This window comes from Micropterus dolomieu, linkage group LG03, assembly GCF_021292245.1.
Source record: "Micropterus dolomieu isolate WLL.071019.BEF.003 ecotype Adirondacks linkage group LG03, ASM2129224v1, whole genome shotgun sequence".
In the NCBI taxonomy this organism is placed as follows: Eukaryota; Metazoa; Chordata; class Actinopteri; order Centrarchiformes; family Centrarchidae; genus Micropterus; species Micropterus dolomieu.
The window spans coordinates 28,888,165-28,905,273 of NC_060152.1; the positions used below are offsets into that span (position 1 = coordinate 28,888,165).

The following is a 17,109-nucleotide window of genomic DNA, read 5'->3' on the forward strand; positions in this document are numbered from 1 at the left end:
GAACAATCAGAGGATCTCCAAAGTCAGTAAGCTTAATCCTCAGGGGACCATGAATATCTGTACAAAATGTTTTGCAGCTAGCGTGGCCAGAAATTAGGCAGAATTGGAGTTCAGATTCACTTTGGTTACTTTCGGCAGACTTTCTAAACATTCATTTCCTTGTTTAGCACCTTTGTTTACCTTTTACCTGCTGATTTATCATTATGTCAATTTAACAATGTATAAAGCTACAGTTTAAGGTTGCAAAAATTATTTTCCCTAATTTATATACTCGAAAAAAGGCATTTCATTGAAAGTCTATGTTTGCCTGTAAATTATTAAAAATACTAAGAAATAATTTATGACATATAGACACAAATGAAATGGTGTGTGAAGGCCTCACATCAGCATTTTCAATAGATTTTTCAGAAATTTCAAGCTTCCTGTTGGTGGCAGTGTGTCCTCAGCTGTCAGCATTTTATAGGCCTATAAATAAATCAGCCAACATGCACAAGGTCCAGAGTCTAGCTACTGCACCTGTGAGCTATGAGGTTTTTCCACTCTTCTCTAGTCTTTTATGCAAACATTTTTCAGAAGTAACATCAGATCACCAACTTTCTCTGCAGGTATAAAAACTACAACTTTGCCAACAACACCTTGCCATATTTCAAGCTTCCTGTTGCTATCAGTGCGTATCCAGCTGATAGTATTTCACAATATCAAGGAATATGTACAAATCAAAGTCCAGTGTCCAGCTACCGTACCTGTAACCAGTGAGAATTTTCCACTCTTCTCTTATCCCTTCTGCAAACATTTTTCTCTCATTTTTCTGTGTAATTCAGAAGTAACATGGAGCAGATCACCAACTTTATCGGCAGGTATAAAAACTACAACTTTCCCACCGGTCAAACAACTGCAGAGTACATTGATTCACTCCAGAGCTTCGAAATTCGAGACAGCGATATATTTCTCGTCACTTATCCAAAGTCAGGTCAGTGAGACAAACTCTTCCGTATCACATTATTTGCCTTTATAGTTTTGTCCTGGCTGGCAAGATATTTACTGATCAGGTATGAGACCTCGTAATTTAAAATATGTCCCTTCATAGGCACTATATGGACTCAACAAATCATAATTTCCATCTGTGAATTGGACAGGAGTCTGAATGAATATCCAAACAACTTTGAGCAGATGCCGTGGCTGGAGTACACAGAGGGTCGAGAAGATTACGCCCTACGACCCTCTCCACGGCTCTTTGCCTCTCATCTCACTCCGGTTCTCTTGCCTCCGGGACTGAAGGACAAGAAGGTTAAGGTCAGTGTTTTATGGAAGCCCAGTCTTGCCAGGATAATAAAACTTAAAAATATAGATATTGGGAAAGTTATACATAATAAATCAGTAAGTCACAATTATGAGAAGAGTTGCAACTAATTAATGTGCCAATTATTTTCTCTGTTAATGGATTAATCGTTTGGCGTCCGTGTCAGAAAAGCCCATAATAATTTCCTAGACCCCAAGAGAATGTCTTAAAATTGCAATTTTTGCAACAGTCCAAAACCCAAAGATATTCAATTTACTATAACATAAGAGAGGGGAAAATCTTTACATTTCAGAAGCTGGAACAGTCACTATTATTGGCATTTCTTACAATATTTTTTTTTCTTACTTATTTAATCAACTATCAGAATAGTTGCAGATATTTTTTTTCTATCAACTATTCAATGAAATGATTTATCGTTTCAGCTTAATTATGAGAAACAAAGCAATCTTTTTCCTGGAAGCAATGGCTTTCTATATGTTGTGTGTGCCTACAAATTAAAGGTCCAGTGTGTAAGTTTTAGTGGCATCCAGTTGTGAGGGTTCAAATCAAAGTTCTGTATACTTCTTTATGTCCCATGTACACTTTCTCTTTTTGCATTAAAGATCTAAGAAGAAAAAGAAAAAATCTGATTATTCTGACACCACATGAATCGCTCACCACTCACTTTCCAAGTGAGCAGGAGAAGCTAAGGTGGCCGTCACGCTCTGTCGGTTCTTGTGCTAAATAATATGTGTGTGCCCCCATTTGCCAAAATTTCTTCTTTCTTCTTTGTTCGTATTCACGTAGTGACAAAACGTGCTCTGTAGAGCTGTTTGTCCATTTTGGCTACTGTAGAAACATGGCGGCGCAACATAGCGCGTTGTATGTAGATACAAATGACTCACTGTAAGGTAATAAAAACATAATGGTTCATAAGATCTTTATACAGCACTGAAAACATAGTTATGGATAGTATATTGCAATTCTGATAATAGATCCTCGTAAATATTACACACTGAACCTTTAAGGTATCATTAAATAGTGAATTATTTGAATTGAGTTTGGAAGAGAGAATAAGATGTCTTGGTTTCATCTCCTTGCTGATTGTTGTTTGTTTTTATGTCAGATTATCTATGTGATGCGAAACCCAAAGGACAACATCGTCTCTTTTTACCACTTCAGTAAAGCCTGCAGCGACCTGGCGACTCCCAAGAACTTCAAGCACTTTTGTGAGGAGTATTTAACGGTCAACGGTGAGGTACCTCAGACTCTAAATGATACTGACCAGATAGAGTACCGTGCTGATACATTTTAAATGATAACCATCTGATCATGAAGAATTGACAGTAAGATTAGAAATAATTTGTTATTATATATGTTATGTTAAAAAAGTCTATGTTCTCTGCAGATATAGAGAATTTGGTTAGGAAAATTTTCTTCAATAATATAATATTGAGATATTGTGCTTGTGTTTTTCAAATTTGCAAAGCGTTTTGGATATGCAGTGAGTTCAATATATTCTGGCCGCCATATTCTGCAAAAGTTTGTAACTCATTAGGTAGATTGGCCCAAACATCTTGGATAACTACCCACAGTCTGATGTAATCCCTATCAGACACAATAATGTTGAGGTCAGGGCTCTGTGGGGGCCATCCCATCACTTCCAGGACACCTTGTTCTTCTTTACACTGAAGATCTTCTTGTGACTTTCGCTGTATGTTTGGGTCCTTGTCATGCTGCAGCGTAAATTTGAGGCCAATCAGATGCCTCTCTGATAGTACTGTATGATGAATAAGTATCTGCCTGTACTTCTCAGCATTTAGGAGCATTAATTCTGACCAAATTCCCAACTTCATTTTCAGATGTGCAGCCCCAAACTTGTAAGGAACCTCTACCATGCTTCACTGTTGCCTGTAGACACTCATTGTTGTACCGCTCTCCACCCCATTGGTGAACAAACTGCATTCTACAGCCAAATATTTCAAATTCTGACTCATCAGTCCCGCTGCCATTTCTTGTGTTCTTGTCAGTTCTTGTGTTTTCATGCGTAGTTGAATTGCTTGAACTTGTTTCCATGATGTAGGTATGGCATTTTGGTCACAATTCTTCCATGACGGCCAATTCTGATCAGATTTCTCTGGTGAGTTGATGGGTGTACCAGGGTCCCACTGTTTTCTGCCAGTTCTGAGTTGATGGCACTGCTGGACATCTTCCAGTTGTGAAGGGTAGTAAGCATGAGGTGTCTTTCATCTGCTGCAGTAAGTTTCTTTGGTCGACCACTGCGTCTACAGCCCTCAACATTTCTTGATTCTTTGTGCTTCTTCAAAAGAGTTTGGACAGCACATCTAGAAAACCCCTGTCTGCCTTGATATGGCTGCCTGGGAAAGACCTTGTAGATGCAGTATAACTACCTTGTGTCTTGCTGCTGTGCTCAGTCTTGCCATGGTGTATGACATTTGACAGCAAACTGTCATCAGCAACCTCACCTTATTAGCTTAGTTTGGCTGTTCCTTACCCAGTCATATCCCTCCTACAGAGCTGTTTCTGTTTCAGTTTAATGATTGTGTTCCAACCTACAGAATCTGAAAAACACAGGACTACATGTTAGAGACTGTCCCTTGGCCCAATAGGTGATGAGCCTTTTTTCGAGTTTTGCCTTGCTGTAGGGAGTGGCAGATGATTGACTGGTGGGGGTTCTCTAACTTATATGGGAGGCAAATCATCAGTAGCGCCGCATCAAAAACTTCTCTGATGGTCTTATGAAAAGCCTGACTGTGGAGTTCTTTCAGTAGTTTGATGATAGATGACACCACAAATCCTATGCATTCCACTTCAAATGGATAAACTTTGCTGCTAGCTCTGCATAGCTATGAGCTTCTTACACTGATAGGCCTCCTTAACTTAGTTCTTCTATGGCACTGTGAGCTCTATGATGTAAACCATCTTTGGTGTGGCAGACCAGGGTACCAAGTCTGGCCTGAGGTTGGTGGAAGCAATCTCGGGCGCCAGCCATGGGCAAAGTTAGGGGGGAAAAGTTAGGACAATTCCAAGGACCCCTGACTGACAGGGCCCCCCAAAAATAATTATAAACTAATATCAAATGATATTATATTATACATTATATAAACCATCATCACTGAGTATAAATATATTTCAAATATAATAATAAAATGAATGATCTCTTAGTTTTTTCTTGTTTTTGGCAGTAAAAGTTAAAAATCCCCCTTGACCAAAAAGTAAACCTCCATATTGACCGACCACCCCCCTGTATATGCATGAAATGGTTGGGTCCTGGCACACATCAGTGATGGTGTTTAGATGCAGTCAGTAGATGCACCAGTATTAACAATGTTGCATAGTAAACCAAAATCTGGTTTTCAAAAAGGAAAGAGAGGAAAGACAAAGGACAGGATGTCAATCTGTAACCCAGTTTTTCCACCAAGAAAGGTGGGTAGCCTTTAGTCTGTGAGTGGTGTTAACCTGTTGGTTTAATGTCCATAGTGAAATAAGCTAGCTAGCTACAGACTAGTGTTAGCCTACATTTCCTCAACATTTAATCAGTGCAAGGAAAAGTTTAGCAAGATATTCATATTAAATCATTGTCCCTGCCCCTTTTAGCAGACAAACAACAGATGAGTCAGCAGCACCCCAGTCTCCCCATAACTGTAGCCTCCCTGTCCCAGTGACAAAGGTGAGCAACACTGTGTTAATGTTATACCAGGGAGTCTGTGGGGATTTCTCTGTCTCTCTTGCTCTTTTTACCATAAAAAAAAGACAATGTAGTATTTCTTAATGACAGAAATTCAAACATAAATTATTTTCTCACATAATGATCATTATGAAATAAATAAAATAAAATAAAAACTTCCTGCCTGTACTGGATGCTGGACAGCAGCTTACCTCAGCCTGCATATAAATTACAGACTATATTAAAATAATCCAGTTTTATTTACATTCATTTAGATTGAATTATGGCCGTTAATGACATCTATACAGACTTTATTATTCCCATAATGAAGGGAAGTTTTTTGAGAAGCAATATTGTGGTAGTACTAATATTGAACTTCAAGAAGCCAGACACTTGCAAGCCTTTAATTAGAGTTATGTAAAGCTGTTGATCGGACAGTTATGTAGCAAACCTAAAATTTAGTTATGCATTTTAATAAATTTGAGAATTGATACCCAATTATGAATTTTAATATTCATAAAATAAAATTTTATTCCTCGTTCCAGGGCACCACCGGAGTTGTTATAATCCTAGAGTCTCCGGACCTCTAGGTAGTTTTAATAATCATACAATTATTACTAGTGATCAGTTAGTTAATAATCGCTCAATTATCTTAAATCAGTCAGTCAGTCTCATATCTAAAGGGTCAATTCTCTTGGCAGGGACGTAGAAATAGGCAACACACACAGTTCTTGATTATATTACAGTGAATTTATTCTCTAACTAAGGTGATAAAAAAGATGGTTAAATACCGGGAAAATAAACAATTGCTGAACAATGAGAAATGGAGGTTCGATTGTGGGAAGCATTTGATTCATACGGCATAAGAGAACTAATGAAAGTAAGCTATGAGTTTAGGAGTTAGAAAGGACATCCCTGACCACAGAATGTGTGTTAAGTCTTACTGCTTGTCGGCGGCCTGCTTGGCCTTTTGCTGGTCCCACGCTAGCTGCCGATCCTGGCTTTTTGCTAGGGATTCTCCGGGGTTCTCCGTGTCTGATGGAAAACGTCGTCCTCCATCTGGCAATTCGGCTGTTTTCAGGTTTCCTTCGTTGTCGCTGGCGAGACCACGTGGCTTGGTCTGACCTCGGTGAAGTTGGCTCGACGAAAAAGGCTTAAAATGGAACTTGGTCGTTCCTGAATTAGTCCAGTGTAACTTAACGGACTGATAACTTTAACAAACAAAAGAAATAAAGAAAATAAAAACAAACTGAAGGGCAGATCGATGTCTCTGCACTTCACGTGTGTAGCTTCAAGCGAAACAAAAGGCCTGTTTCGCTGGTCGACTCTGAGGGCGTTGCCTGGCGAGGCACGCCGATGCGTGCCGAATCGTCCAGAGAGCCGAGCAGAGCAGCGGAGAGAGCAAGGAGCGAAGAGAAGAGCGAGAAGCAAGGTTCATCCTTAAATTCAAGCTGGCGGTTAAGAGTATAGTAAAACATTCCTTTGTCATCATTTCTAAAGGAATTTTGTAGGAAAGTATTATGAACAAGCATTGATTACATTAGATGAAGGAGTGTCTTGCTAAAAATAAAAACACTGCAAAAGCAACTTTACTACTCAAATAGAGGCAAACGTAATCAAGTAACTAAAGATTTAATTAACTTAATTAAATGCTTTGAGTCTTTGGAGACTGCAGTCCTTTTTACATTGAAAGTTCAGTGTCTGGATTATGTCACACTTAGGTGAGACAAGGAGTATCCCTTTGATGGGATAATACACAAAGAGCAAGGTCAGTTGCCACGGAAACGTGTGGGGGGGGCCAGTTTTGATAGGCTGTTCAGGGAAATGCTAATGGCTGGCTTGTGTCCCTTTGTCAGTTTAACAGTCAGGCCCCGCGTTATCAGCTTCGGGATCAAAAAGGTGCCAGTTTTATGGTCGGGCTAGCACTTAGAGAAAGCAACTTTGACCCCTCCCCCTTCTTCTCTGGGGGAGGAGAAAGGAATTTAGGGTAGCTCCAAATTTATTCAAGAGAATGACCATCCTACCAATCTGTACAGTATACAATGATGTGTCCTAAAACTAGAGTTAGTGACATATCTGAGAGCTGAGTGATAAAGGGGATCAAGTTTGGACAAGGTGGACAGAGAGGCAAACCTGTAGATAGTATAGTCATAATCAATCTGTGACAGAAAAAGGCCAGCAACTAACGTTTTCGTGAAGCCATGGAGAAACAGGACTTTAGCCTATACAGAAAACCCAATGTGAATTTTAATTTCTTTGCAAGATAATCAACATAGTATTTAAAATTTAGGTTTTTGTCCATACAGTTTCCCAGATATTTGCAATTGTGTACAGACTGGATACAGACTCCATCCAGTGACGTGATGGAGAGGGATGGTAGCTTTGTTCGCCAAGTAGTAAAAACCATAACTTTAGTTTTATGTGGGTTTAACAGCAGCTTCAAATCTAATAGAGCATGTTGCAGGGTGTCAAAATCTGCCTGCACATTTGAAAAGGCCAACTCAGCTGTGGGGCCACAGGAGTACAGAACTGAATCATCTGCATACAGATGATACTTACAAAATTTTAACTTATCACAAATATTATTAATATAAACTAGGAAAAGCAAGGGTCCCAAAACTGATCCTTGTGGAACACCTTTCATAACAAGGACTGGGTTTGACATATCATTGCCATATTTGGCCATTTGTGAACGATTGGTCAAGTAGCTATGGAACTATTTGACCGCATTGCATCCAATGCCAGCTCTCAGCAGGGTATTAACAAGTAATAGATGGTCCACAGTATCAAACGCCTTTGTGAGGTCTATGAACAGAGACACACAGGTAAATTTATTATCTATAGCCTCTTTGAAGTCATCCATGACTTTTATTGTACTGTGCCCTGACCGGAACCTGGATTGCATTTCATTTAAAATGTAATGCGAGTGCAAATATGATTTAAGTTGGGTAGCAACTAATGATTCCAATATTTTTGAAAGAACAGGGAGATTAGAGATTGGTCTAAAGTTGTTCATGTCATATTGCCAGCTTTGAATAGGGGTGTAATGTAAGCTTGCTTCCAGCTGGCTGGAACCTGGTTAGAATTTATTGACATGTTAAAAATGTTAGTAATGGGCTCAGCTATGACCGATGCAGCCACCTTTAACAGAAAGGTATCCAGACCATAAGGTCCAGGCGCCTTTTTGGGTGTATTGAATTCAGTGATTGCAGAACATCTTGAACTTGTAGGGCTTTAAAATCAAATGAGAAGTCAGAGGTTGAGGATGTACTGGGTAGCAAGAAACATGTTGAAGGATCAACTGAAATTGATGGAAGCTGCTGATCAAATAAATGACCTGCCTTCTCAAAATGACCGTTAAATGCATTTAATATAATAATTATTAATATATAATCACTTTTGTGTTTTCTGTGATAGTTACATTTCCAATATTCAATTGCGGGGGAAAGTCTGAAGCCTTTTTGTTCTGTAATACTTTGATTGTTTTCCAGAATCTGGATGGATTGTTAAAATTATCATTAGTTGAGGTAAGATAATAATTTGGTTAAGAGGTCCGAATGGCTGAGGTACATTGATTTCTCAAAGTTCTGAAACGTTGCCAATCTACAATACTGCTGGTCCTCCTTGCAAGGGACCACTATTTACTTCTTGATTGAATAAACTGGGCTAGTTCTTGAGAAAACCAAGGATTATCCCTGTTCTTTATTCTGTGCTTTTTGAAAGGAGCATGTTTATTTGCAAACAATAGAAACTGTTGCTGAAAAAAAGCAACAGCTTCAACTACAGTAGGAATCAGTGCAACACGATCCCAATTTAGTCTTGCCGGGTCAGATAAAAAGGCCTGCTCTGAAAAGTGTTCAGGTCGTTTACGAACATGCCTATTGCTGTATACTTATGAGCGCCGTTGGTGAGAATGACATCTAACAGGGTGTCACTATTAAGCTTAGATGGATTGAGTCTGGTGGGGCTGTCAATAAGTTGTAAGTTTAGAGAATTACAAGCCAGCTTGAAATTCTCTGATTTGTCACTGAGCCAATCTCAATTTAAATCACCAAATAAAATAATTTCTGAATTATTTAAATTAGACAGCACTTCAGTCAGAGTCCACAATGTTTCATGAACAGCAGAGGGGGACCTATAGCAACCAATAATAGTAAATGGAGCATTTGCAACCTTAATGTCTAAGGCTATAAGTTCAAACTGTCTTGGGATTGACTGCGAAAGTAAAACAGACACAGGAAATTTTTGAGATACATAAATAGCTACACCACCTGCACGCCCTTTCCGATCTGTTCTATAAACATTATAACCACCAACACAAATAACATCATCAGGGACGGAGGGTTTAAGCCAAGTTTCAGAGATCACAACAATATCTGGATTAGCAGACATGAACTACGTTTTCAATAAATCCAGTTTGGGTAATAAACTTCTAGCGCTGATATGTAGAAAACCAATTCCATGCCTATTAGCAAATTCAGTAGGCATTAAGAGATGATGTAAGTTTACTTGACATGCATGACAGTGGCATACATGCAAGGCAAACAAATACAGTCAGCACGATCGTGAATTTGACAGTCATTGTTAAAATCAAAAATGTCACATCCAGCGTCCAGAGAGAGGGGGAGAAGGAAGTGAAGCAGTCACCTGAGAGTTATATCCAGCGGTAGGCCTCCACCACCGCACGCAGTCAGAATTAAGCTACACACAATTGCACAGCAGCCTCGGATCAGAAGGCGTAGTCGCTCTGGCAGATCCTTTAAGTTCTGAGATCGAAATCCAGTGATGGGCCAGCTCGAATGTAAGGTCTAGCAGTCAGATGAAAAAATCCACCAACTCTTTTGCTGCTTGCACCACCAGTGACGACCATCTGCGGCCACTGTCAAAGAACCAGCCTCGGAGTTGATGTGCATACAATTGCGCAGCCGGCTGACCCAGTCAGCGCACGTTGTCACCTTGGCCGATCCCTCAACTGGTGAAATTACTCCGTAAAGCTGCCCAACTGCAAGACATTAGTAAAACTACAATTCGCCAACTCTCTAGAAGACCCTTAGAACCTAAAAAACATTACAAAGCTGCTTAAAACCCGAAATAAAACCCGAGACAGGACTCCCAAAAACAGACACGCACACAGAACTGCTATCGCACCACCAATTTGAGTTTTTTGTCATAGGGACAAAATTCCTGGTGCCAGCATTTTCTAGTCATGGGCCATGAAAAGATGTTCTGCTTCTGACTTGGTGGAAGGATGTTCGGGTGTTTTCTGCCCTTCTCTGCCCAAACATTGTTGCCTTCATGGGATTATCTGCTCTTGGTGGCTGGAAGTTGTTTGTGCTCCACTTGCTCTCCAAAAACGATGCCATGCTCTTGAGGACCTGGTTGTGTCTCCAGGTGTATTTCCCTTGAGTGAGGCTGGTCTAACATCCTGTCAGGATGTGTTCGAGAGTTGCTGGAGTTCGGCAGAGGTTGGATCCTTGCCACACCACTGATGGAAATTCTTTGGTGATGGAGGCATGTTATGTGTTACTCTGATGATAAAGCATATCTTGTTTTCTTCCATTTTCCATAACTCCCTCCATTGATCTTTCTCCTCTCCATGCTTTCGCAAGAGAGACTGCCTTTGTCCTTCTCATAATCTCTTCATGTCGACGCACCTTCTGGACCACCAGTCTGATGTTGCTGCCTTTCGCCAAGTTGGTTCACTTGCTTTCAGGCCAAAGCCTCATCTTCCCTGCTGGACCTGCCCCACTATGTCTTTATGCTTCAGGGCTGATGTAGCTTGCTGGATTGCATTGGATGGGGTCTACTTCCACCCAGTAACTAGGGGCAGTGCGATCATACTGATGGTCTTGTGTCCTTGAGTGTTCACTGTACTTACTTTAGAACACTTGTATTCCTTGTGAGAGGAAGTTCCAGGACCCCTGTACTGTAGAGGCTGGTGTTATTTAGACATTGTGGGACACCTACCCATTTTGAAATGATGGTTCGAGAGTTGCTTGGCTTGATTTTCATTTGGGCCTACTTGATGTTCTCCTGCAGTTTTCCAAGTAGCCACTTGGTGCATGCTGCAATAGTGGTCAGAGATGTCATATAATTCATGTATGCTCTGATAGGTGGAAGATGGTTCCCGGCCCTGGTTTGTTCTCCGCGCACCAACCATTTTGAGGCCCTCATAATGACTTCCATGGCCATTGTGAAAACCAGGAGTGAGACTGTTCAGCCTGCCATGATGCCTACTTCCAAGCGCTGCCATGTTGTGGTGAAGTCGACTTCTATAAAGCACAGCTGTAGGTCTTGGAAATACGTCTTGAGTAGTGTTGTGATTAGATCTGATATGTGGCAGATGTTGAATGATTCTCAGAGAAGATCATGGGGAACTGATCCAAATGCATTGATCAGGCCGAGGAAAACCACATTTAGGTCTCTCTTGCCCTTCTTGGTTGCTTTTATCATGCTTGTATGCTCCAAGAAACCAGAGAATCCTGGAATTCCTGTTTTCTTCACAGATGTATCAATGTACTTGTTCCTTTTCAGGTAGGTAGCCAGACTTTGTGCTACTATGCTGAAAATGATTTCCCCCTTAACGTTAAGAAGACATATTTGCTGGAACTGTTTTTCATCCGCCTCCTCTCTGAATGGTGGTGGTAGTATATTTCCACTTCTCCCTTTAGTCACTCCAAAGTGCTCCAAACTCTATAGTTGTAAATTATTCTGCCTATCTTTTCCAGCTTTTTCACTACTGTGCCCACTTGTTTTATGTTAGGTCACTGTTGATTATTTGCCACTCTTTTTGAACGTACGTATTGGATTACATATGGGATTAGTAATCATTAGCACCAGTTTGATATAATTGTAAAATCAGACATCTGACGATATGCCTAATCCCTGACTATGTGCAAATGTACCTAAAAGAATTGATGCTGTTTTCAAAGCAAAGTGTGGTCACACCAAATATTGATTTGATTTAGATTTTTCTTTTGTTTGTTCACTTTATATTGTGTTAATTTATAAATATATTCTATTAACATGTTTATTTTGAAATCATTCTTACACAGATTTCTTTTCCATATCAAAAAAAATTGCACAGTACTATATATGCCAATGCTAACAAACTCAATGTCAATGTTAACATGCTGATGTTTAAAAGTTGTATTGTTTACAAGGTATGGTTGATTTATTTATCATTTTACAACACAATGTTGAATAATAAAATTAAGTTGTAGGTGTTCTGTTATAAAGCAGTCGTGCTCTTTTAGTCCCGACCAGAGAGGTGGACTGATCTATCCCTGATGTGAAAACTATGGAAGTCAAACTTCACTGTTTCTTGTACCATGCTAATTGTCGTTCAACAGATCCTTAATTTCAATTAAAATGTAAAATCAAGGGATACATTATACATTTATACAGTTGTGGGATCATCCTGGTTTGACCACATCAGGGAGTGGCATTCAAAGAGAGACCAGTACAACATCCTCTTCCTGACCTACGAGGACATGGTTTTGGTAAGATGTGTTTTCTTCCTGCAGTCCTTCAGCATTTTTGTGTAGCTTGGACTGCAAAATAGGGTGTGGAAATCCATTTAATACCATGAATTAGAAAGGACCACATTCATTTGAAAATAAAAGTCTAATAACAATAGATTCTTTGTCAGAGTTTAAACTTGCTCTCTTTTGGGTTTCTGCTTCTCTTTTAGGACCTGAAGGCAGCAGTAATTAAGATCTGCATTTTTTTAGGGAAGAACCTGAGTGAAGCAGCCATTGAGCAAGTTGTAGAAAAATCTACATTCATGAACATGAAGAAAGACTCAAAAGCAAACTATGAGTTTCTGCCACAAGAGAGGGTGAAGGGAGACTTCATGCGCAAAGGTAATGTAACATTACTGCAGCTCGTGTGCAGAAACATGTAAACAAATATCAGCTCTAGTTTTTGTTTTGTCATTACAGGTAAGATCGGTGACTGGAAGAACACCTTTACTGTCGCTCAGAGTGAAAGAGTGGATCAACTCCTTCAGGAGAAACTCGGTGACCTGTCTCTGAAGTTCATCTGGGAATAAGCAGAGCAGCCGCACCAGCCATTCACTGCCACTGTGTCTGTATGTGTCTTAGATGTACATCATATATAGTAGCTGCTAACGTGTAAACTGATAAAGCACAAAATGCTTTCTGACCCATGTTTGGACTTCTGTGCCGGGAGAAACTGAACATACATGAGAAGAAAACACTAATAAATGAAGTTGGCCAATTTGTTGTCTTCACTAAATGTTGAAACAAATTACTTTTCTATACCTAAGGTGAAGACTTGCTGCGCCACTGGAGTCGACTCCACACTTCAGTTCTCTTTATCTAGAATGAGAAGAGGAGAAAAGTTTTCTATGAGTAAAGAAAACAGGATTAATATGCAGGTTGTTCTAAGAAACAGGAGCTCTAAGTTAAAAGAAAACTTTGCTTTGTAAACACCAGAAACATTTTTAACATCAGTTCATGTTCCAGATTTGATGTTCGGAGATTTGTTAATTTTCCTGAAAACTTAAAACTTAAACCTGCTTCTTGGAACAGATGCCTGCATTTATACTCAGACAAGAATAATAATAAAAAGTGTGCAGGGACATTTTAATTTTGAAGTTTTTAATGAAAGTTAATTATGGCTCAATGATATGGCCAAAAGAAAATATCTTGATGAAATTGATTTATCACTTTACAAAATGCAAAAAAATAAAACATGATTGAAATATATTAGACAGTTAATAATGAAAAATATCTGCACTATCTGCAAGGCTGTCATCATTACACACAATTTGAAAAATACAGGCTAACCCATACAGCTATACGTTGTTAGTGCTAGAAAAGAGATCCACTTTAATAATTCAGTTTCAGCTCAAATTGAGCAGAAAAGTCCGCACCAATTAATCTCATGCCATTTTTGTTTCTTGACATCAGCATGATTTCTGCAGACAGTTTCTTTTGTGTTTTAAAGCCCCTATCTTTAGATTGGGTGCTTCATAAGTTAAAAGTAGGGGAAAGATAATGGGGATTTTTATATATTCTCAAATAGTCCAAGCTTAAGCTTTATCATCATTACACAACACAGATGAAATAGTGTGAAGGCCCCACATCAGCACTTTCAACTGGTTTTCTCAGCTTGTCTCTACATGAGATAAAGTACTTTAAACAAAACATGCTTAGACTTCAGAGGGTTTTTAGAATAAATAAAACACCAATGCCTTGCTGTATTTCCAGCTTCCTGTTGTTATCAGTGTGTATCCAGCTGACAGTATTTCACAATATCAAGGAATATGTATAAATCAAAGTCCAGAGTCCAGCTACCATACCTGTAACCAGTGAGGATTTTCCACTCTTCTCTGGTCCCTTCTGCAAACATTTTTCTCTAATTTTTCTGTGTAATTTGGAAGCAACATGGAGCAGATCACCAACTTTCTCTGCAGGTATAAAAACTACAACTTTCCGTCCGGGCAAACAACTGCAGAGTACATTGATTCACTCCAGAGCTTCGAAATTCGAGACAGCGATATATTTCTCGTCACTTATCCAAAGTCAGGTCAGTGAGACAAACTCTTCCGTATCACATTATTTGCCTTTATAGTTTTGTCCTGGCTGGTAACATATTTACAAATCAGGTATGAGGTCTCATAACTAAACATATGTCCCTACACAGGAACTATATGGACTCAACAGATCATCATCTCCATCTGTGAATTAGACGGGGGTCTGAACGAATATCCAAACAACTTGGAGCAGATGCCGTGGCTGGAGTACACAGAGGGTCAAGAAGATTACGCCTTACGACCCTCTCCACGGCTCTTCTCCTCTCACCTCACCCCGGTTCTCATGCCTCCGGTACTAAAGGAAAAGAAGGCTAAGGTCAGTGTTTTATGGAAGCCCAATCCTGCCAGGAAAATAAACATTTAAAAAATATATTGAGAAAGTTCTAAATAATAAATCGATAAGTCACAATTTGGAGAAGGGTTGCAACTAATTAATCTGCTGATTATTTTCTAGATTAATGGATTAATAGTTTTGTGTCAGTGTCAGAAAAGCAAATAAAAATTTCTCAGAGTCGAAGATAATGTCTTAAACTTTCTTCAGCCAACGGTTTAAATCTCAAAGACGTACTCTGACGAAAGTCAGGGGAAAGAAATTTTAGATTTTTGGCATTTCTGAAATGAATTTTTAAAATATGATATTAATCAGTTATCAAAATCGTTCAAATGTTTTCTGTCGATCAACAATTCAATAATTGATACATTTTTTCAGCTGTACTTAGCAATTTAGCAATCTTTCTTTTGTTCCTGGGAGGAATGGCCTTCCATATTTTGTGTGTGCCTACAAATTAAGGTATCATTAAATAGTGAATTGTTTGAATGAAGTTTGACATGGTGGAGATAATATGTTTTGGTTTCATCATTGAGTTGATTGTTGTTTGTTATTTTGTCAGATTGTCTATGTGATGCGAAACCCAAAGGACAACATCGTCTCCTTTTACCACTTCAGTAAAGTGTGCGGTGACCTGGAGACTCCGAAGAACTTTGAGCACTTTTTTGAGGAGTATTTGACAGGCAACGGTGAGTTACCTCAGAGTCTGGATGATGATGACCAGATCTGATAACCATCTGATTATGAAGAACTGACAGAAAGATTTGAAATAATTTTTAATGTTATGTTAAAAAGTCTGTATTGTGTGTTTGTATTGACAGTACCTGCAGATACAGAGAATTTGACCATGAAAATTTCATCAATAAATTAATATTGAGAACAGTTGAATATTTAAAATCTTAATGTGCTTATTGTTGAGGTTTCGGACAGAACAGACCCAAACGCAACGCTTGACAGTTTGCAAAAGAGGTTTATTGAGGGAAAAAAAGGGAGAGGAGAGACGGGAGGTGAATTGGGGTAAATTGGACGCCGGCAGACGTGAGCGCGGAGGGCTTATGTTTTTAATAGTCACACAGCATTTTGAATATGTGGTTTGTTTGACACCTCTTGAACACCATATACGAGCTAAACCCTAATGGTAACTCTCATGTCAATAGTAACATTCTTATGTTTAGTAGGTGTAATGTTCACCACGTTCATCAAAATATATAATTAGGATATATCACCTGGGCACCATGGACATCTGAACCAAATTCTGTGTCAGTCCATGTGGTGGATAAGTATATTAAGTGTCTTCAAAATTTCATGGCAGTCCATCCAATAGATGTCAAGGTCCGTACCAAAGTGGTGGACCGATCCATCCCTGGTGTGAAAACTGCAGAACTCAAACTTCAGCTTTTCTTGTACAGTACTGGTTGTATTTGGATGTTATTGGGATACATCTATTCAACAGATGATTCATTTTAAATAAATTTAGAACATTAAGGGATACATTATACCTTTATACAGTTGTAGGATCATCCTGGTTCGACCACATCAGGGAGTGGCATTCCAAAAAAGACGAGTACAACATCCTCTTCCTGACCTATGAGGAAATGGTTTTGGTAAGATGTGTTTTCTGCCTGCAGTCATTCAGTATTTTCACGTAGCTTGGACAGTAAAATGGTGTGAGGAAGGGAAGGGACACTTTGCCACTTCATACCATAAATTAAAAAGGGCCACTTAAAAAATGAAAGCCTAATAATGATGAATTCTTTGTCAGAGTTTAGACTTGCTCTCTTTTGGGCCTCTGCTTCTCTTTTAGGACCTGAAGGCGGCAGTTACTAAGATCTGCATTTTCTTAGGGAAGAACTTGAGTGAAGCAGCCATTGAGCAAGTTGAAGAAAAATCTACATTCAAGAACATGAAGAAAGACTCAAAAGCAAACTACGAGTTTCTGGCTCAAGAGAGGATGAAGGGAGACTTCATGCGCAAAGGTAACGTAACATAACTGCAGCTCTTGTTCAGAAACATGTAAACAGATATCAGCTCTAGTTCTTGTTGTTTTGTCATTACAGGTAAGATCGGTGACTGGAAGAACACCTTTACTGTTGCTCAGAGTGAAAGAGTGGATCAACTCCTTCAGGAGAGACTCGGTGACCTGTCTCTGAAGTTCATCTGGGAATAAGCAGAGCAGCCGCACCAGCCATTCACTGCCACTGTGTCTGAATGTGTCTTAGATGTACATCATATAGAGTAGCTGCTAATGTGTA

The 17,109-nt window shown here is 39.3% G+C and overlaps 2 protein-coding genes across 3 annotated transcripts; both read left to right on the forward strand.

Moving 5' to 3' along the window:
• Window positions 1-828: 828 nt before the first annotated feature.
• Window positions 829-13,197, forward strand: LOC123968690 (amine sulfotransferase-like). Of its 2 annotated transcripts, none has more exons than XM_046045580.1 (6): window positions 829-970; window positions 1,088-1,293; window positions 2,406-2,532; window positions 12,375-12,469; window positions 12,661-12,837; window positions 12,916-13,197. In XM_046045580.1, the coding sequence occupies exons 1-6, from the start codon at window positions 829-831 to the stop codon at window positions 13,018-13,020; spliced, it is 852 nt and encodes a 283-aa protein (XP_045901536.1). In that variant the 3' UTR covers window positions 13,021-13,197. The 2 variants fall into 2 exon arrangements, with proteins under 2 accessions (XP_045901536.1, XP_045901535.1); XM_046045579.1 differs by having other exon boundaries at window positions 12,661-12,832; window positions 12,911-13,197.
• Window positions 13,198-14,380: 1,183 nt separating this feature from the next.
• LOC123968733 (amine sulfotransferase-like) lies at window positions 14,381-17,042 on the forward strand. The gene is made up of 6 exons (XM_046045657.1): window positions 14,381-14,522; window positions 14,640-14,845; window positions 15,420-15,546; window positions 16,367-16,461; window positions 16,662-16,838; window positions 16,920-17,042. The coding sequence occupies exons 1-6, from the start codon at window positions 14,381-14,383 to the stop codon at window positions 17,022-17,024; spliced, it is 852 nt and encodes a 283-aa protein (XP_045901613.1). The 3' UTR covers window positions 17,025-17,042.
• Window positions 17,043-17,109: the final 67 nt, after the last annotated feature.

Excerpts from the sequence above, each read along its gene's own strand:
- LOC123968733 (XM_046045657.1), top strand. The coding sequence starts at position 14,381 with ATGGAGCAGATCACCAACTTTCTCTGCAGGTATAAAAACTACAACTTT. Across the intron at positions 14,846-15,419 it reads TAAAGGAAAAGAAGGCTAAG|ATTGTCTATGTGATGCGAAA; the intron begins GTCAGTGTTTTA and ends TTATTTTGTCAG. Across the intron at positions 16,839-16,919 it reads ACTTCATGCGCAAAGGTAAC|ATCGGTGACTGGAAGAACAC; the intron begins GTAACATAACTG and ends ATTACAGGTAAG.
- LOC123968690 (XM_046045580.1), top strand. The coding sequence starts at position 829 with ATGGAGCAGATCACCAACTTTATCGGCAGGTATAAAAACTACAACTTT. Across the intron at positions 971-1,087 it reads CGTCACTTATCCAAAGTCAG|GCACTATATGGACTCAACAA; the intron begins GTCAGTGAGACA and ends GTCCCTTCATAG. Across the intron at positions 12,838-12,915 it reads ACTTCATGCGCAAAGGTAAT|ATCGGTGACTGGAAGAACAC; the intron begins GTAACATTACTG and ends ATTACAGGTAAG.